The sequence below is a fragment of the Danio aesculapii genome, chromosome 5, assembly GCF_903798145.1.
Source record: "Danio aesculapii chromosome 5, fDanAes4.1, whole genome shotgun sequence".
NCBI classification, from domain to species: Eukaryota; Metazoa; Chordata; class Actinopteri; order Cypriniformes; family Danionidae; genus Danio; species Danio aesculapii.
The window spans coordinates 12,484,173-12,506,317 of NC_079439.1; the positions used below are offsets into that span (position 1 = coordinate 12,484,173).

The following is a 22,145-nucleotide window of genomic DNA, read 5'->3' on the forward strand; positions in this document are numbered from 1 at the left end:
CCCATTACATTACAAACAACAGAAGAATTAAAAATCAAGGCATGATCACATTTTATTTTGGCAAAATAAACGTAATCTAGAGGCCTTTGCCTTTCATATAAGCCACTTCTGAAATCAAATGATCAACTAAAAGTCAAGTTATTATTTGTTGTTCCTAAAACCTGAATAGGCGACAAGACTTTTGTCAGGTGGTGTATAGATGCCAACGGCCACTGGTTTCTATTCATGGGCTGGTATAATATTCTGATGGTATGATAACCGTGGATAAAAAGATCACAGTTTCTTTCTTTTTTTTTTTTATTAGACTATACAAAAAGGTACACAATTTGAGATAATGCAAATACAGTTTCACAGTTTTGTGATTATTGCTCTACAATAGGTTATTTTAAAATTTCTGGTTAAAAAACATCCCCCCCCCTACCCCCAATTGAACATAAATTGATTTTATTTTAAGAAAAATTTTTAATATTTTGGAACAGTAGCTTTTTATTTGGAGGGCTCTTTTCTGCTAGAAATACTGTTGCCCTAAAAAATGAAATAAAATATAAAAAAACAACAACACATAAATCCCCCCCCCCAAAAACTTGCATAAACTGTAGCAATGGTATAACAGAAAAATTTGGTGGTTTTCAAACCCTCAATTTTCCAAACAGTGATAAACCTCAAAGCAGTTTATCATCCTATGCCTACTGGTTTCCAGCATTCATCAAAATGTCTTCATTTGTGTTCAACAGAAAGAGAAAAACTTCCAAGTTTTGGAATCACTTTAGGGTGTAAATAAGTAATGTGTATTTTATATAGCGCATTTATCGTGTATGTCCATACACCCAAAGCGCTTCAAAATCATGAGGGGGTCTCTCCACACCCCCACCAGTGTGCAACATCCACTTGGATGATGCGAAGTCAGCCACAGGAGGACAGCACCAGTGCGCTCACCACACACTAGCTATAGGGGGAGTGGAGAGACAGTGATACAGCCAATTCGGTGGATGAGGATGACTGGGAGGCCATGATGGTTAAGGGCTAAGTGGCACATTGGCCATGACACCAGGGTTACACCCCTACTCTTTACGAGAAGTGCTATGGAATTTTTAAAGACCACAGAGAGTCAGGACCTCGGTTTAACATCTTATACGAAAGACAAGTATATTTTAATTACTGTGCGAACTATCTCTTAAAATGTTACTGATATCTGAGCATCAGTTACTCTCTCACCAGAATGAAGTCGGTCTGATATGTGGAGAGCATGAAGACGGACACGTGCTGCTCTGCCAGAGGGGCGATGACGGACTTGGCAATTTTAGTGACGCCCACCGCCTGTGAGCTGCTGGAAGCATTGCCATTCGAGACCACATTGAGCGGGAGCCATGTGGAGCCCTCCACCTGTAAGTGCTCAGATGGGTGCAACTCTGGAGGAAGACATGAAGAAGGAGGTCAATCAAATATACAAGTGTAAACTATATGTCTTTTACAACTCCAACATGTTTGAATGAAAAACAAAATGCATAATTTAATCAAAAATTGCTCTTTCTATAATCCAAGCAAGTGCAGTTAGGGCATAGGTGTCAAAGTCAATTCCTGGAGGGCCGCAGCTCTGCACAGTTTTGCTCCAACCCTAATCAAACACAGCTGATCCAAATAATCATGGCGCTCAAAAGAATCTTGAACACCTTGATTAGTTGGATCAGCTGTGTTTGATTAGGGTTGGAGCAAAACTGTGCAGAGCTGCGGCCCTCCAGGAATTGACTTTGACACCTATGACTTAGGGGATGTATGAATCCACTTTCCTTATTTTAAGGATGGGAAATACGGTTGGTGTGTCCAGCTCCTGGTCTAAGAACATTGTCCTTATTCTACTACAGTATGAGCTATAAGCAGTGGTGTAAGGTAACTAATTACAAATACTCAAACTACTGTAATTAAGTAGTTTTTCTCAGGAATTGTAATTTACTAAGTAGTTTTTAAAAATGTGTACTTTTACTTTCCCTTGAGTACATTTTTAGTGCTGTATTGGTACTTTTACTCCACTACTTTCCTTCAACCTGCAGTCACTACAGACACTCCTGTCTATGGGGATTAGAAAAATCAGTCCTGTGATTCCTGTCCAATCAAATCACACATAGAAGGTAAATCGCATCTTAATATGGTCTGATGATCAAAATGGCCTTAAACACTCAGCAGGCACAAGACGTCAGATTGATGTTGTACCCCAACATTGTGGGGATGTTGCATTTTGTTTGGAAATGAAAATTGAGTTGACGTCAGAACGTCAACGTCCAACCTAAAGCCAACCAAATATCAACGTCTGATGATGTTACAGGTTGATGTTGTGTGGACGTTACCACTATGATGTCTATCAGATGTTGGATATTGGTTGCAACACCTGACGAATAAATGTCAGTGTGTGACATCAATATGACGTTGGTTTCAGATGTTGGCTCGACGTTAGATTTGTCACTTTCTAACAACCTAAAATCAACATCATTTGACATAGTTATTGGATGTCAAAATAACGTTGTCCTCAGAAGCTGGCTAGACATTGAATTTTGGTCACCTGACATCACAACCTACAGTCCACAATCTAACCTAATATTAACGTCTTATGATGTTGTGTATCTGCTTTGCAATAACTAGATGCACTACAGAATGTTACGTTTACACACATCCACAAATTATATGTAAATGCATCAGCTTTTTGCAGCATAATACTCACTACTCATTACTCTTGAGTACTTTTGAAAGGTCTGCTTTTTACTCATACTTTGAGTAATTTTCACAACAGATCCTTTTACTCTACTTGCACTACATTTTTAGGCAAGTAATGGTACTTTTACTTGAGTATGATTTTTTTAGCACTCTTTCCACCACTGGCTATAAGTTGTTTTTTTTTTTGGTATAACATGTATTAAACCAATCTAATGCCTATCTCCCATTCCCTTTAAGAGTGAGTTGTGGTTATGCAATGGCGCAGTCGCTATTTACATGGCAGACTTTGTAAGCAGAAAAACTGCACACTTCACTAGTGAGGAAATTGATCTGCAAGCTAGCAGATCATCGGATTCACCCCCTAAGGCAGGCATGTCCAAGCTCGGTCCTGGAGGGCCGGTGTCCTGCAAAGTTTAGTTCCAACCTCAATCAGACACACCTGGGCTAGCTAATCAAGCACTTACTAGGCTTTCTAGAAACATCCGTGCAGGTGTGTTGAGGCAAGTTGGAGCTAAAATCTGCAGCACACCGGCCCTCCAGGACCGAGTTTGGACACCCCTGCCCTAAGGTCAACAAGGTGTGGGATGTGGTAACATTTTATATGCAAATAATAATAATCTTTTACATTTAAATCCTTTCTATTCCTATTTAAAGATGTTTGTGTGCTGCTGCGCAGCCCTGTGTGTGTAATAAGCACATTTGTATGTCCATTTTAGACCCACCCTCATATCAAACACACAATTTAAATAAAAAACAAAACTGCACTATTGACTTCAGACCAGCTATTAGTTGGTCAATGGCACAGCCTATTTCAGTGACCCCAAAAATGGTAACAATGTGCCTTAACATGCCTCCTTTTAAGACCAGCACACCCATGGGCACACAAACACATTTGCCATTTAAACATGGTGCTATTAATAATAAGTTAAGGGTGTATTTTTTGGTTAAAACATGCATTAAACCAAGCTAATGCCCATCTCCCATTCCCTTTAAGTGCGAGTTGCGGTCATGCCATAGCACAGTTGCTATTTACATAGCAGACTTTGTAAGTAGAAAGACAGAATACTTCACAACTGAGGAAAAAGTTAGCAGACCATCAGATTCACTGAAGCTCCCTAAGGTAAAGAAGGTGTGGGAGGTGGTAACATTTTTATATTTATGTAGACAATAATAATCTTTTACATTTGAATCCTTTCTATTTTTCCTATTTAAGGATGTTTGTGTGCATCAAAATAGCAACACTGTGCTTAACATCCTTTTTAGAACAGCACACCCATGGGCACACAAATACATTTGCTCTTTAAATATGGTGCAGGATGTGAAAATGATATCTGTACTGGGCTGCAACAAGCAAAAAAAAAAAAAACACTTGCGTTGTGCGCATGATATGGCCCAATGTTTGGATGAATGTCCCATACCATAGACAATGTGGAAAAAACAGAACTGCAGCCTCATTATTTTTTCTAAAAAAGAACAATAATGTGTTTAAAATTGTAGGTAACACTTTTTATTGATGGTCCATTTGAGTATTAGTAGACTGTCTGCTTAATATATGTTGATTCTGCTCCTTCAACAGACATTTAACTGACTATAAACAACCTTTGCAACTACATGTCAACTTCCACTAACCCCAACCCCATCCTAACAGTCTACTTATAATCTAATGGGGATGAGTTGCAATGTAACTTAAATTCAACAAACAGACCATCCAAGTAAAGTACCAAATTGTACTGTTCAAATAAAGCCCACATATTCCCACGAGAGATCAGAGTGCTGTTGAATTGATGCTTAATGTATTTTTTGAAATCCATTTTGTTTGTTTAAATAGACAATTTCTGTAAGGCATTGAAATCTGTAGGCTATGTACTAAAGTTCTCCCCAAAATTACATTTCTGCCATCATTTACTTATCCTACACCTGCTCCAAACCTGTTTAAGTTTTAGATTTGAACATGGAATGCTCAAAAAGCAGCCTTTGACTTCTATAGTATACTTTGTTCTTACTGTGGATGTCAGTGGCTGCCTATTCCCCAGCATTCTTCAAAATATCTTATTTTGTGTTCAAGAAATTTGAAAATGTTTACAACCACTTAAATTGGGGAAACAATGCTGAATTGTTTTTTTTTGGGGGGGGGGGGGGTGAACCATCCTATTAAGCAATATTTGATTGATTAATAATCATAAAAAGCACAAAAACACCCACCCACAGACCTGTGACTTCTAATGATATATTGCGGTCTATGCATGATAAAGATGAAGATATTGATATTTCTTATGTACAATTTTTATTCACAGCCTTCACAACAGTCTAACACCTTTCATGTATTGATATATGAGCAGATGTAAACTCCTACATGAGATGACACTGAGGAGGAGGAGGATGCATATTGATCATCAAAAAAGGTACTTGTGCTTATACAGGATGCTGAACCTGATTACAGAGGCTGTAGATCAAAGGTAACAACATTGTACATAATGTTCATGTTATTGCACAGCCTGATCAATTCGCTTTATAAGACCTCAATGTGTTTTGCAAAGCAGAGAGTATTATATTGTTTGGCCTGTATACATGTTATGACTCTCAAAAGGCATTATGTAAGAAAAAAATTAATAAATAAATAAATAAAAATATATATATATTTTTTTTTATTTAGTTATATTTTTTCTGAAGAAAAACAAATAGTAGTAGTATATGTGTAGTAGTAAAATAACATAACATTTTTGTTTTGGGGTGAACTATCCTTTTAAATTGATAAATATATATTTCTAAAACATAGAAATATAAATAATCTGTTGTACAACGATTAAAAATGTTAAAATATAGATTTGCCATCACATAAACAAATCAATAGTTTCTAAAGTCCACAAGAAATCAAACTTTCTGGAGGGGTTTTGCACTCATGCGCTCAGTTTCACGTTAATTCGGATGTACTAAGAGAATATGTGTGGGATTCCGCGTACGCAGTGTTTTACACATCTGAATTTTTTACTGCGTATGCATCTTTACAGCTTTGTGCGTACGCAATGTTTGAGTATTAGTTCAACGCAAGTCTTTGTACATGAGGCCTCAGGAACTGTACTTATCCAGAGCGAGCAGAAGGACTGTCAAAATCACTCTGGACCCCTCACACCCAGCACACTGCCTCTTTGAACTTTTACCTTATTGCACGAAACAATTCCAATACGCGCTTATTTTGAAAATAAATGACTAAATAATAATAAAAATCATGAGGAACACATTAAATATTGTGTGTTGTATTGTCTTCAATTAAATAATCAAAGTAAATTTAGAAATCACTACTTTGTTTTATTTGCGTTTTCCATATAGTCCCAATTTTTTTTTTTTGATTTGGGGTAGCATAATGTGCTATACAAATGTACAACAGAAAAGTGTCATTTCATACTAATAATACGTCGCAACGTTGCTGATATTACTGTATTTTCAGTCAAATAAATGCAGCCATGGTGATACTGAAAGCTCTTTTAAGCTTAATTCAACAGGCCAGGACATAAACGCCCCAGCAACCATCAAGTACCATGTCAAAAAAAGTTGTAAACGACAACAGTCTAATAAAATTAGATCTGCACTTTAAACCACAGAGCACAACAGGAAGACATCTTTCAAAAGCAGATTCTGTTAACCAATACGGACTCTATAATTATTCACAGAAACGCAGCAGGAAGCTGCAAATGTCTGTGTGGGTGTTCCTGTGGCATTCACAGGAGTTCACAAGTTAGCATAGTCATTTTGTAACATATAGTAGCCTTGCATTTGTGTGGCTGAAAAGAGCAAGTCAAAAACCAGCACTGGAAACTGAAAGTCAGATTATATAATTGGGATATGCACTGTAAACAATGCAGGGCAACACGGTGGCCCAATGGTTAGCATTGTCGCCTCATAGCAAGAAGGTTGCTGGTTCGCATGTTCTCCTCGTGTTTGTGTAGGTTTCCTCTGGACTGTGGGGGAAATAGGTGAACTGATTAAACTAAATTGGCTGTAGTGTACGTGTGTCAATGAGTGTGTATGGATGTTTCCCAGTACTTGGTCGCAGCTGGAAGGGCATCCGCTGTGTAAAACATATGCTGGATAAGTTGGCGGTTCATTCCGCTGTGGTTACCCCTGATTAATAAAGGGACTACGCCGAAGCAAAATAAATGAATGACTGTAAACAATGCTGGGTTCCACACAATCCATTTGTGATGAGACAACATGAATCAATCAATCGTTTTTGCAAATTTAAGTTGATTGAACACAAAACAATTAAGTTGTCCCAAAAACAACTCAAGAATTGTGTTGTTTCAGCTCGTTTTAAATAAGTAGATTGAACAAACAGCAAAAGTAATTTTTTGTGTGTGTACATGTCTCAGAAAACATATTGCTCTTGTATCAGAACACCTGCAAACATGCACTGCATCCAGAACTCCAGCTCCTTCATAATGGTGTGTGTCTTCCTGGGGATTATGAGAAGAGCAAAAGGTCATTGCTGTGGATTTGCAGGGGAAACATCTGTTTGGGTCAGAGTTGGGGGACAGAGCTCTTCAATAACAGCCAGCCATGAACTCAATGTGCCGTCACACACACACAAACACACACACACACACACCTGTTCCCTGATCAATGAGAATAAGTCAATGGAGACTGTTTGACTTTCCGCACTTTAATGATTTTGTGGATTGGCCTTTTCAAGGCTCAGCAACAACAGGGGTGCGTTTCTGTCTGATTGGGATGGCTTTTTATTAGCCTTTTATTTTTATTAGGCTTTTAGCTGGGAAATGCATAGCTTTAAATGTTGGATTGCTGAACATAACAAAACAACTACAGAAGAAACGTCCATACTTTCAATTAAACAACAACTCAACATGTGTGACCCTGGATTACAGCACCAGTTTATGGTATATTTTTGGCAAAACACATTGAATAATGGTCAAAATTACAGATTTATTTTCCTTTATTCCAAAATCATTAGAATATCAAGTAAAGATCATGTTCCATGAAGATATTAGGTCAATTTACAACAGTAAATATATATTAGAAGTCAATTTTTAAATGGTAATACGTGTTGTTAACTGTATATAGACAACTCATTCATTCATTTTCCTACGGCTTGGTCTCCATTTCAGGGTTTTCTGCCACATCGGAATGAACCGCCAACTATTCAAGCATATGTTTTATGTAGCGGATGCAGTGAATGTAGGGCTGCCCCCGACTAAAGATATTCCTAGTCGACTAACACTCCTGCATTTTAGCGATTAATCAAATAATCGTTCATTTATGATGTTAATATAATAACTTGCGTATATACTAGGAATATAGTCCAAGTTGAAGTTTAACACTTCCATATGACAGAAAATGCTAAAGCATGATATTAGCGCATTCAAAACGAAAATTAAGCGCTTAAAACGGAATAGTAAAGCGTTTAAAGTATACAGTGCTTACACACAAAAATCAGTGGCCGGAACGTTATAGGCTAATTATGACATAAAAACAGCAATCAGACTGCCTGTGCATTTTAATTATTTATTATCAAAAATACAAACTGTAACAGTTACATGTCAAACAAACAAACAAAAAAAAAAACAGTTTTTAATAAAATAAACTAAAATTCGTTCTTTAAAATAAATCAAATAAACTTATTTAAATTTTTCAAACTTATATAATTTTTATATTGTTCAAAAGGAAAATTAACAAAAACGAACAACTTAATAAATGCACATCGCACAACGCCAAAACTTAGAACAAAAAAGGCGGCGGCAAACAAATTAACAGCCTAAATATTTTATTAAATTGTTTAGTACAACTATATTTAAGACAAAATGTGGAACAAATAATTTAAAGAACACTAATACAAATCAAAAAAATCAGAGCAAAGCCACAAACTGCCATTAGGACGACGGATGAGTCTTGACTTGAAACAACAAATTAAAAACATCAGACTAATTTTTCTAACAGAATAAAAAACAACTTCTGCATTATATAAAAACGAAAAAATAAAAATAATATGTATTTATTTATTTGTATAGCCTACCCGATATAAAAAATACCCGTTTTTTATATATATAGCCTAACGGATAGCAAACAGAAACACTACAAAAAGGAAATTAAGCATTCTTACCTAAGCTTTCAATTCGATTTTATTTTTTTCATATTATGCGAGAGGAACACCAGCTTGTCCACATTGCTGGGAAGAAGGGAGCTTCTCGACTTGTTCACAATGAAGCCGGCCTTTGAAAAGATGCGCTCTGATGGAGTGGATGTGGAAGGGATACAGTGGAGGCGTTTAGCTGCTTTAGCGAGCTTTGGATATCGATGTTCATTTTTTAGCCACCATGCCAATGGTCCCGAATCAACCTTTGTTTTATCTGCCAAGTACATTTTTAGTTCATCCTTCTCTTCTGCATGCTCCTCCTCATCAATGGCCATAAGCATGGATATCTCGGCCTGCTTTTCCTTTTTCGGTTCGGGCTCACCCTCCTCTGCTGGGCTAATGCTGCCATGCTCGCTTTCTGGCGCAGATTCTGTAGATAAACTTTCTGCCAGATCCGACACTGTGGAGTACGCATCTTCTCGTTCGTGTTGGTCAAAGAATGACAAGCTCTTAAAACGTGGGTCTAAGACAGCAGCTTGTATATAAATGCTGGTCGCAATATTTTCCGTCATTTGCCATCTCGTGTCGATTTCTTTTGCTAGTTCTGTCTTTAGTGCTTTTGTGGTGGGACTGTCTTCGTTGCGCAGCACCAAATGGCGTCTCTTCATGTTTATTAACATGGGCAGTGTGGCAGATAGGGATGCGTTTAAATCCTGAGAAAGCAGCTCAGTGAGAGTGATCATAGGCTTTAGCACTGCTACAGTGTCCTCCGCTGTCAGCCAATGTGCTGTTGTGAGATCTAGGCCTCGTTCAGACCGTTTGGTAATTTCAGGGTCTGACAGCACAGCTGTAACTGGCCATCTCTGTTCCAAGAGTCTCTCCAGCATGAAGTACGTGGAGTTCCATCTTGTAGAGACATCTTGGATAAGTTTGTGTTCTGCAACATTCTGCTGCTTCTGTTTATGAGTCAGAGCTGTTGTAGCCTTGGTACTTTTCTTGAAATGCCCTACAAGGCGTCTAGCAGCAGCGATGCATCGACATATGGGGTCAGTTTTAAGAGCCACGTTTATGCATAACTGTAACGTGTGCCCCGCACAACGGACGCCCTTCGCATTACCCCAGGATGGATCATTAGAAATCAGTTCTGTGCACAACACCATATTAGCGGCATTGTCATGTACGACTGCTACTCTCTTTTCTCCAGGTATTTTAAATTCTTCCATCACTTCACTGAGTCGCTCTTTTATATTGGTTGCTGTGTGGCTCTCCTCCAGCACTTTTGTTTCCAACACAAAAGAATGTAGTTGCCAATCTTCAGACATGAAGTGTGCAGTAACGGTCATGTAACCCTCACTCTGGATAGAGGTCCACGTGTCTGTTGTAAAGCTGACTGCTGTACAACTTTGTATTTTCTTAACAAGAATTTCTTTAGTCGTGTTGAACTTGCTTGTTAAGCCATGCATTATTGTGTCGCGTTTGGGAATGGTGTAGCCTGGTTCGAGGAATTTAAACATTTCTTTGAACCCGTCACCACGGACAACGTTGATTGGTCTCATATCAAGCGCAATGAAATCGACGATTTTCTCTGTGATTTCTCGCTTTCTTTTCTCACTTAGAGGGGGTCTCAAAACTAAACTCTGCTGCTTCATTGTTGACTGCGAAGTTGAAGCGCACGACGCCATATCATCGCTGCTATATTGTGGATGAGCCTAGAGACAAATGCATGTCAAAAACCATGAATATGATTTAACTTAACAGCGCAAATGTGTTTATATCCTTATTGTTAAAACGAGGGGCCATGTGAGGTGGTTAACGTTACTACTTACATGTTTTAAATGATAAGACATATTTGATGTTGACGAGTGATAGGCAAATGTTTGCCTGCAGAGTTTGCAAACAGCCTTTTAGGGTCGTCCTTCGCCTTTTCAAAATGATCCCACACTTTGGACTTTTTTCCTGACATAATTATTAGCGTCAGCCAGACACCTCTCCCACAAGTGCGCTTTGGTATACCGTGAGGCACGAGATCGCGTTGATCTCTCGTTGCTGATGTCATACACTGACTGCGCAGCCCTTGATTGCGTAATTTCACGTGATTTTTTTTTTTTTTTGCAACTAACCGACTAATGAAAATGTATTCGACCAAGCCCTCTTCATATCGACTAAAGTTTAGTCGACTATTTGGGGGCAGCCCTAAGTGAATGACTCATACACTACGACCAATTTAGTTCATTCATTTCACCGCATATCTTTGGACTGTGGGGGAAGCTGGAGCACCCGGAGGAAACCCAGGCGAACACGCGGAGAACATGCAAACTGTCATGATAACTGGCCCAGCTGGGACTCGAACCAGCAACCTTCTTGCTGTGAGGTGACAGTGCTAACCGCTGAGCCACTGTGCCATCCCATATAGACAACTATAAAGGTGGTTTTCTTAGTATTTACATATATTTTTAACCCTCAGCTTCCCACAGGTTTGAAATATACTTGCGGTGGTAGCAAGATTGAAACACATCTTTTACCCACAGCACATAAATGGTTAGCTATGTGACAAAGAAAACAAAAAAAGTGATTTCTGACAATATTTTTATTCATTATGATATGGTTATAAACTGTTTCTTTTCAATGGATTAAAGTTTTCAAATGCTGTTGAGAAATAAAAGAAATCTCCACTTCTCTTACCATTCAGAAGCCATGTGCACACAAGTTCAAGTTGCTTTATTAGCATGACAATTTGTACAGTATTGCCAAAGCATTTTAAATACGTATAAAATATGTAAAATATTATGAATTTGATGTTACTATATACAGCAAATGAGAAATAAACTGATTTTTTTTTTTTTTTGACAAAATTATAATAATTACAAGAATAAAAAGTGTTTATTTAAATAAGGCAAATGAGTAGAATTCTTTCTGAAGGTGTACACATATTTTGCAGCCAGTTTAGATGTCATTTCGTCCTCTCCAAGTATATAGTAAAGTTTTTCTGACTCGTTTAGATTGATTACGATCTTACGATTTAGGTAGCTCTCTAAAACTCTCACATGGTCGCCCACTGAAGCTAAGCAGGGCTGCACCCGGTCAGTACCTGGATGGGAGACCACATGGGAAAGCTGGAAAAGCGGACCGAACCGCCAACTTATCCAGGATATGCTTTACACAGCAGACTCAAATACAACCCATACACTACGGCCAATTTAGTTTATTCAATTCACCTATAGTACATGTCTTTGGACTGGGGGGGGGGGGGTATAATAAAAAAAATAACAAATAAAAAATTCGGTGCACCTGGAGGAAACCCACGCTAACACGGGGAGAACATGCAAACTCCACACAGAAATGCCAACTGACCCAGCCGGGGCTCGAACCAGTGACCTTCTTGCTGTGAGGTGACAGTGTGACACCCTATTATTTTTATTATTATTGCATATTATTATTTTTATTATTAATATTATTATTATTATTATTATTATTATTATATACATACAACATGACACATTAAAAATTGAATTCTCAGTATATTTCCATGGCTCCATGTTATCATTTATTGAACATAAGAGCCTTAGAGGAGCATTTTGTGTGTGAGTGTGTTTTACCTTTAAACCCCTCCTCGTCGAGGACAACAGTATAATTTTCCGGAGTCTCTGTGAGACTGAAAAATTTGCATCTGTGAGAGAAAGCACAGGAGAGATAAAAAATAAATAAAGGGTGAGAGGAAGAAACAAAACCAAATAGACAGATCAGACGTTGCATAATAGACAAAAACAATGGCAGATTGTTGTGAAGAGTGTTCCAGCGGGGAGGCGTGGGATAAAAAGAGGAAAAACCACATCAAACCCCTTTGCTTAGCGCCAAACAGTGAAAACCATTTTGATCTTGTGCTTGAACTTGGAGTCAACATCTGAATTCCATTCATACTGTTCTGCATTCGGGTTTAAGGTGAAGTGGTTTGTTGTGGTTGATAAATCGGAGTTAAAACGAGAATGTAAGATTGAGTGTGCGAATTGGTTTCTTCGCGACAGGGTTTGACCCAAATTCTTTAGGGGCCGATCCAGGAACCCAGAACAACATGCTCCACTTCATTCAGTCTGATCTATTGTCTAAGAGCCACAGGACTGAGAATCAGAGGCAATCGGGAATCATGGGAAAGGGACTGCTGAGATTTGTGCAAATGAACTGCAGGCAAAATCTTGACAAAAACCAAAGATAAAGTGCAGTTATATAGACCACTTTGAGGGATGTAAACAATAACAATGGTCCTAATACATTTCCTGCTTTACATTTTTTAATTTCAACCATAGTTAATCCAGTGTGTGTGCGTATTAGCATCTGTGTACAAGCTTGGAACTTTAAACTAATGCACAGCTGGCATAACTTTGTTTAGTTGCAGCAGTTTTGTTCTGTGCAGAAACGCAGAGTGGAGAAGCCTTTACAATTAATTAACCGTGACGAATTACAGCTCGGTTATTAGTGAAATCATTGCTTCCCTAACCTGAATACTGTCAGACTCCCCAGAAAACTATCAAATAGGGCTATTCAAAACATCTTGCCAAACTGTATTCATAATCGCAATATTTTTTTATTATATTATATATATAATCAAATGATGATGCAGCGATTTTAGTATTTCATAAAGACAAAAGGGCCCTCGAATAAATTATGAGTTCCCAGTTAAGAAGTGTGCACAACTGGATTTAGATAATAAACTTTTACACATAGGTAAAACTGACGCTATTTTATTTGCTTTAAGGGTGAAATTAAAAGAAAGATAATAGTTTTTTTAGTTAGGATTAACGATTGGAAAATTCAGTCGAAAAATGTTGTCAATTATTTGGGATGTTTGATAAATAATAAATTTTCAGGAGATGTTATGGCAGGAAAGGTTTTTACGAAGATATGTGGAAAAACTAGGTTCTTAGCAAAGCAAGCTGATCTGTTGCATGTAAATCTCTGTTGTTCTTTAAAATTATTGGCAGGAGCTTTGATTCAACCCCATATTTATTATGCTACCTCATTTTGGTATAGTTGCTGCTCACAGAGTGTGAAGGAAAAATTGCAAAAGGCATAAAATAAATTAGTATAAATAATTTTTAAAATACATCCTTGAGCACATTTGCACAAAGAGCTTCTTAAAGAATTAGGCATGTTAACTGTTAGTAAAAGAGTATGTTTTTTTTAAACTGGGAATGGAACATAAATGTTCAATAATGTGGTTCCTAGTTATTTGGTGAACTATTTTCAAATGGTGAGGCAACAGCATTCATACAGTACTAGGGGTTGGGATTTTAATATTTATTTAAATTTATAAGTCTACTGGGGAAAATATGTTTTTATATACAAGTGCAATTATGTGGAACAAATTACCAAAATCGATCAAGGAAATAAAAGACTAAAAAAAAGCTATCAAAAGATGGTTGTTTGATGAGGATAATTAGTTTGCATGGTGGACGAGGATGTTTTATTTTATATGTTGTTTATGTTATGGGGGGGGGGGGGGGGGTCTCTGCTGCGTGGAACATGTGCTGGATAGGCTGGCGGTTCATTCCATTGATGGAGGGACTAAGCCAAAAAAATGAATGAAGGAATAAATGTATTTGTGAATTATTTTGTTCCTGTTTTAAAATGTGGAGGTACTGTTTGTTTTTATGCATCATTTGTATTTTGAAGCCATACTTTGTTTTAGTTAACAGCGAGGACCACAATGGAAACAACCCCAGGACTATGTGTTTTTATCCTCGACAGTTTTTACTTCAAAATGTTTGGGATACTCGTATTTTTGTACATCTTGTCTAAAATCTGTCAAATAAAATTCAATTCAATCACAGAAAAATTTAATATCGCAATATTAACTGGATGGTTTAGACTCAATGTAAATATAATATCCACATCTATACTTGTCAATTGTGGCAGATTATTTTTTTAGGGATGCACCAAATTTGTAGCTGCCAAGAGAGAAAAACTGGCAAAAAAAAGTAAAGAAAAAAAATGAAAACATTGCTCAATATTCCTCTCTGTGAATAGTGCTCTCATGTACATGTATACTTTTCTATGTAAGACCCACATGCAACGTAATGTAATGTGTGTATTTTTATATAGCGAATTTGTGCATGACCATACACCCAAACCACTTCACAATCAAGGGGGGGGGGGGGGGGGGGGAAGGGGGGGTCTCTCCACACCACCACCACCAGTGTGTGCAGCATCTACTTGGATGATGCGAAGGCAGCCAGAGGACAACTGCCCCAGTGCGCTCGCCACACACCAGGGTGGAATGGAGAGACAGTGATAGAGCTAATTCGGTGGATGGGGATGATTGGGAGGCCATGATGGATAAGGGCTGATGGAGGGAATTTGGCCAGGACACTGAGGGAATATTCCAACTCTTTACAAGAACTGCCATGGGATTTTTAATGACTACAGAGAGTCAGGACCTCGGTTTAACGTCTCATCGTCTAACGAAAGATGGCACTCACTGAGCAGTATAGAGTCCCCTTCACTATACTGGGGCATTAGGACTCATACAGACCGCAGGTTAAGCGCCCCCTACTCCCACTAACACCACTTCCAACAACAACCTAGTTTTCCCATGAGGTCTCCCATGCAGGTACTGAGCAGGCACAGTCCTGATTAGTTTCAATGAGTAACCGGTCTTGGGCTGCAGATTGACATGAGAAAGCAAAACCCACTCGGCCGGCAGGACATATCGATGTACTTGTTCCTATTGCTTGCAATAGTGCTGCTGTCATGGCAAGTTGGCAACACTAGTAAAATGATACCTCAGCCTTGTTCACATTCACAAACACTTTACTGTCAATAAAATGTGGTTGTTTTGTTTTTATTTATGTATTTTTTAATTAGTATAGGTAACATTTAAAATGTTTAAAAAATTTTTTTTTGATTTTTTAATAAAATAATCATTTGTTTGACAATTTTCATAATACGCCATTCACAATTTCCTCTAAAATCCACAGTAACTTACTGCAAGTAGTTCAACAGTAACGTACTGTAAATGAATTACAGCTAAAATACTGTATTTGCATTTACAGCACCATTTCTCTGGCTCCATATATATTTACAGAATTGTATGTATATCTTTAATGTAAAATAGTCATTTTCACAATGCAACTGTAAACTACAGTAACATACTGCATAAGTGTCCTACAGTAAACTAGTTCATATTACAGTGTAATTTACAAAAATCACTAACAGAGTATACTATTTATTACTATTGGACAGCAGCCTTTGTCTCAATGAAGAGCTGTGATACTGTACTGGCAGTAAACCACAGGTCTTCTGATTCCTATATGCAACCCAGCACGACACAATCCCAAACCCAAGTAACTGGGCCCATCAACCCAAAGGGCCTAACGGAAGGGAAATAATCCCTCCTCACCCTGAGGGCTAACTCAGCACAACAGCATTGTGTCAGCCAGTCTCACACTTCCTAACAACATCCAGAGCTCCAGGGGTCAGCTTCCTGCAAGAGCTCCAAAGCCTTCTGAAATACACAGAAATATAGGAGTGGTGTTAAACCAACATCCGCCAGAACGTGAAAGAAAAAAGGGAGAACCATGTCTGCTAGATAAATGCGCTCCATCCTAGAAAGTAGATTTCTGTGAGGAAAATTAAAGCTTTTTAAAGGGATAGCTTATGCAAAAATGAATCTTCTGTCATCATTTACTCTCTCTTGACTTGTTTCAAACAAGTTTGAGTTTTTATTCTGTTAAATAGAAAAGAGGATATTTTGAAGAATGTTGGAAACTAGTAACCATTGACTTCCGTAGTAGGAAAAACAAATACTATAGAAGTTAATGGTTATTAAGCACTGTTCAATATATGACAATTGACATTTTTTGGTGAACTATCCCTTTAACACTTGTGTGCTGTTAGGGATGTTTTCATCCACTCTGGGGTGATTTTAAGTCTTTAATTAGCCACAACTTTCACTGTGTTTTAGCAAATGGAACTATTTTTGTTGACAAATCTTTTTTTGACACATATTTTGGGAAAATGCTTTGAAAATTAACAAAAACTCAACAATACACTGTAATTGATTACCCTTTCTTTATGTTGGTGGCTGTTTTTGCCCCATTGTCTTCCATTGACTTTGACTTTCCCCCGGGACACCAACAACAGACACTACATCATAATTACTCCCCTACAAGAAAAAGCTCTTGATTGGTTAACGTGGCGTGAATGTCCGCTTAAGTTCCGATTTTCCAACTCTAGTGTTTCGCGCGAATCGCCTCATTCACTCATATTGCATGTCTATTCTAGTTTTTACATTGACTTAACATGTAAATCACTCACGCTTGATGCTTCTTCCGCATCTGGTGTGAACGCAGCATAAAGGCTCGTACACACCGGGACGCTTTTCGTTTGTGTTGATCATCAGCATTTCGAGATGTTTTTCCGGATTCAAACCCAAGTGATTTTCACTGGCAACGAGAAGATCACTCCTTGCCGTTAGATGGCGCTACATAACTTCTGACACCCGCTTGTAACACCAAAGAAGAAGACAAAGTTAAAAAGCTTTATGTTATGGATGGTTCAAGTAGCAGCTTAAGCTCTAGCGATGAAGAAATTATTATTGTTCACCAGAGCAATAAGCTGCTGTCCGTCCATATCGCCTCTGGGCATCTTCTTCAATGTGCTCGCATTGACAGTTTTGCGCTTGAGCTCCTCCAAGTGCTGTTTACTGTAACCTCAGCAGCTCCGTGCACGTAAACGAAAGTGAAAATCTGATTGGTGGAGAAGGTTTTGACGCACAAAAAAACGAGCATAAGACGTTTCTTAAAAAAAAAATGACGCTTTTACGCCTGCCGTTTTGTGTGTTGGTATGCATGATCACACTGGGGCCCTTTATTTAGTCACGAGGCGATAAACATCGATGAAAAACGTGAGCAAAAGGCGCCCCGGTGTGCACGGGCCTTAAGACTGGTGGGCCTACCGGAGAAAACAGACCGCTAGGACACGGTAACTGTTTAATTTCGACAAATTAATAACAATACACACTACTGAATTATTTACAAAAAAAAAAAAAATATATGAAGTATTATTTTACATTTGATTATTCAATTACTGTATACCTGAATACAGTTCAACTCTGCGAAAAACAATCAAACACTGTTTATATAATTTGTATATTTTTCTTTATTGAATTTATCTTCGCTTGTAGATTGTTTATGATATTTTATGCATACGCACTCCCCTACAGAATCATCCCAATCAATCTAAAAATTAATTTTTTTTCAAATAGTCAGTCAACACATCTAGTGAAATTGCATTCATGTCGCAAAATTAAAAAACAAACAAAAAAAAATGTAATATTAGATACAATATCATGCAGCCGTACTTCTTACTGCTAAAAAAATGCCACATACACATTTTTATGTGCATTAAGTATTCATGCTCATCTTGCTCTTTCCATTGACTGTTTTTAATGAAAGATCCCAAAACACGTGAATGGAAACAGATAACTGATAAGATCTTGTTGTGTTGGTGTCTTCAATCCTCCTGACATTTAAAAAGCACCTGAAAATGAAACTCCCCACCACCATGTCACATCACGTTGCAAGATACATCAAGAATGCTGCCTGGTGACATAAAAACAAGTGGAGTTGTTAATATTTTAAAAAGAATGCCACCTATTTTACCCCTTTTTAAGATTTAATATAAAGTCTTTTGTGTCTGCAGAATGTGTCCGTAACATTTCAGCTCGAATACTCATCATATTATTTATTATATATTTCTGAATATTAGAATTTTCAGCTCCGAGCACAATGGAGCTGTTTTCATTCCCTGTGTTGTGGAGTTAATTCAAGCCTTTCTGAAATGATGAGTCATATACAATGTTGTAACAAAGTTCACGCACACACACACACGGTGCGCACGTTTAAGATTTCACTGTTTTTGCATGACAAACGTGACAGGATACGTGTTAATATCTGCTGCTGTATGAATATCAGTTATGTTAAATGTACATAAAAAACCTGATTTAGTATCCACAAAATGGTATTGAAGCGTCTTTTATAATTGTACTGACATGCGGCTGTGGTGATTACAGCGATTTTACTGTATTTATTACAAACATGCACCACTCATTCTTGAGCTGCAGATGATCACAGACATTTGACACAGACATTTATCATCCTATGATCTCTTAAACAAAATCACATGACATTTTTTAATGCACATAGTGAAATTTGTTTGGTAAAAGTGTTTCCATCGTAGTTTATGCACATAGTTTATGCGCATTTTTTCTTACAAATAAAAAAAGTTCATCCTACTCAGTTATGCGCATGTTCATGTTATGCACATTTCCAAATTGTATGCGCATCTTGGAGTTTCCATCAACATTCTTTATGTGCAAACCCAAACTGCGCATAAAAATAGGTGGATGGAAACATAGCTAATGTGATATGCTTATCTAGCATCTTCCCAAAGAGTAGATGGGGAGAACCTACTTCGACTTGGCAGGAAAAACCAGCTCAAAAAAATCTTGCTAAAAGGGGAAAATTGAAGCCCTTAAAAACTTTCAAGGAAAAAGCTTCATTATGGATGTGACATGTCTCCGTTACAGATGTGACAGCTGTCAGTTTGGCACTTTGGTAAATCGAATGCAATTCTTCAAAAATACTGACAGGGATACACTCACCGGCCACTTTATTAGGTACACATTACTTGTACCGGGTCGGACCCCCTTTTTGCCTTCAGATCTGCCTTAATCCTTCGTGGCATAGATTCAACAAGGTACTGGAAATATTCCTCAGAGATTTTGGTCCATGTTGACATGATAGCATCACGCAGCTGCTGTCATTTTCTCTTTTTCGGACCATTCTCTGTGAAAATCCCAGTAGATCAGCAGTTTCTGAAATACTCAGACCAGCCTGTCTGGCACCAACAACCATGCCACGTTCATAGTCACCTAAATCACATTTCCTCCCCATTCTGATGCTCGGATTAAGCTGCAGCAGATTGTCTGGATCATGTCTACATGCCTAAATGCATTGAGTTGCTGCCATGTGTTTGGCGGATGAGAAATTTGCGTTAACGAGCAGTTGGACCGGTGTACCTAATAAAGTGGCTGGTGAGTATTTTTACAGTACTGTAAAATACAAGGAAAGTTTTTCGCTATTTTGGTGAAAAAATTTTTTTTTTAAAAACTAAAATTTGCATGGAATTACTCATTTTAGTCTGTTCTTTTCAGAAGAACTCAAAATTAGTGCAGGCATTGATATTTGTAACAATATGAAGGCGAGTAAATGATAAATAGTTTAGTTTTGGTTTGTATTTTAAGGTTCAATGCAAGTTCATTTAAGGATATGGTCAACATTATCAATCTCTAGCATTTAAGGTTCTGGATGGTTCAACAAGATATGGTTTAGCGAACCAGAAAAGGCATTTTGAATACACAAGCACACATCTTTTTTCTGAGAGCTTCAGGAATCCAATCCTATTCAAAAACATTAAGCTGATCATAAAATGTACTAGCAGCACAATGCCCCATAAAAAGACTTAAATCAGTGACATTTTATAACCCAGAACACTTTATTACTCATGTTTGGGTTTATGGATCACCTTTAGAAAGAGGAAAAAAGAAAGAAAATCCAGCACATAAACTGCACAGATTCATGCAGAAAAACAGCAATCAAGTCAACATTCAATAAGAATGGAATATATTTAAACTACTGTAAATAATTTTGTGCAGAGTTATTCCAAATACATCAAAAGTGCAAAGAGCTTTCCTGTTTTCTATTATTGTCAGTTTGCCCATGTATTTTGTGGGAGTGACTTTGAAACATCTTAATGTTAAACCAACTAGAGGTAAACATCTGCAAATTAATGATATTAGATTTGTATTTATTAGAAATAAATATTTAGATAAATTTAGACTCTCGGCTGTAAGGGTAAATACAGAAATGCCTAGCTGTGCATAGGCATTAAAAAAAAAAGCATAAAACCTGGCATTAAAAAACTGTAAACGTGATGACTCCTACACAAAATATGGCTTGATGGAATCCAGTGAGAGCAGACATAGAGGTAAAGTTGGTTTTATATTCGGATATTCAGACATTCTGCTTTAATAATATAATTTCAGAAAAGTATTCTTTGCTAATTCTAAATAGGGAAATCATATTAGCAGCAAATGACCATCAAAGTACAGCATTGTTCACAGTGAATTAGATAGTGTTAATGTTGTTTAGAAGTCATACTTGCATGCTAATTCCAATCGAATATTCAAAGTAACCTGGTAAACAATATAGGGACTTCTAAATAAACAAATGTGTGAATATAAAACCAACTTTCGCCTCTATAGAGCAGACCACAGTGAACACTGAGCTTGAAGATTTGATCAATTGATTGAAGCACTGAAACCATGTCTACTCAAATGACATCTCACAAAAATTAATCCAGAACATAAATAATGCAATTTAACATGTTTTAAGTAAAGTTGTTAATTTGAGCTTTTATTTTTTGGGGGTCCCCAAAAGAATTCGCCCTACACAAGGGGGCCCTCGGCTGAAAAAGTTTAAAAACCCCTGTTATAGACCTTTTAAATGGATAAACGTCAGATTAAATTAGGGCCGATGTGCATGACGACTCATTCTTTGGTTATTTATCATTTCTCAAAACTAACCAAAACAGGGTGAGGCTCTTTTTACTTTGCAGCTGAATCATCAGACGCGTGAAAACATGTTTACCAACTGGTGGTGCCATTCATTTCTTACCTCGTTCTGTTTCTCAGAAATATCAGTTTGATCAGCGGGTGTGTGTAATGTTGCAGTCCGCTTTTGCTGATGCAAGTCACCCTTAATCGATGGTCCAGTATGTGAAGATCCATCGTTTTCTGCTCCACCAGGAAGACGCTGTGGAAAAGTGTGTGTGCGGCGCAGGTGGGCGCGTTAAATAACGCAACGCGAGATCCGCCTATATGATGTTACATTCCCCTGCTCGTAAAAACGCCTCATCCTCATGCACTGGGCACACTGGTGGAGGCTGCCTGGTGGGACACACACATTCTCTGTAATTCGAGTCGAGAACTGAGCAGAAAGTGGAGCTAAAAGGGCAGACTACGAGGGACATACACCCTGCGTCCTTCAGGTGGCGTTTGGAGAATAAGGACGCTGCTTATTTGCCTTATTGAAGATATCTGTATATTTTAAAGTGTATGTTTATAAAATATAATATTTTTCAATGGTTATTACCTTAAATATGAAAGGAAATCGATGGTAAATTATTTTCAGTCCTCACGAAGTCATCGCAAGTACTCGTGAAAAGTCGATCCTCAAAGGCGCTGAGAAAAGTAACAGACACCGTGTGACATAATAGGTTATTTTTCGCTTTTGTAAAC

General features: G+C 37.7%; 1 protein-coding gene across 1 annotated transcript in view; it reads right to left on the reverse strand.

The window, feature by feature from the left end:
- castor1 (cytosolic arginine sensor for mTORC1 subunit 1) overlaps positions 1-21,808 on the reverse strand; it is a 49,988-nt gene extending 28,180 nt beyond the window's left edge. The window contains exons 1-3 of the mRNA XM_056457384.1: positions 21,523-21,808; positions 12,388-12,458; positions 1,216-1,409 (exon numbers count right to left, since the gene is read on the reverse strand). Coding sequence (XP_056313359.1) covers positions 1,216-1,409; positions 12,388-12,458; positions 21,523-21,635 — 378 coding nt within the window. The 5' untranslated portion in view covers positions 21,636-21,808. The remainder of the gene's footprint in view (positions 1-1,215; positions 1,410-12,387; positions 12,459-21,522) is intronic.
- Positions 21,809-22,145: the final 337 nt, after the last annotated feature.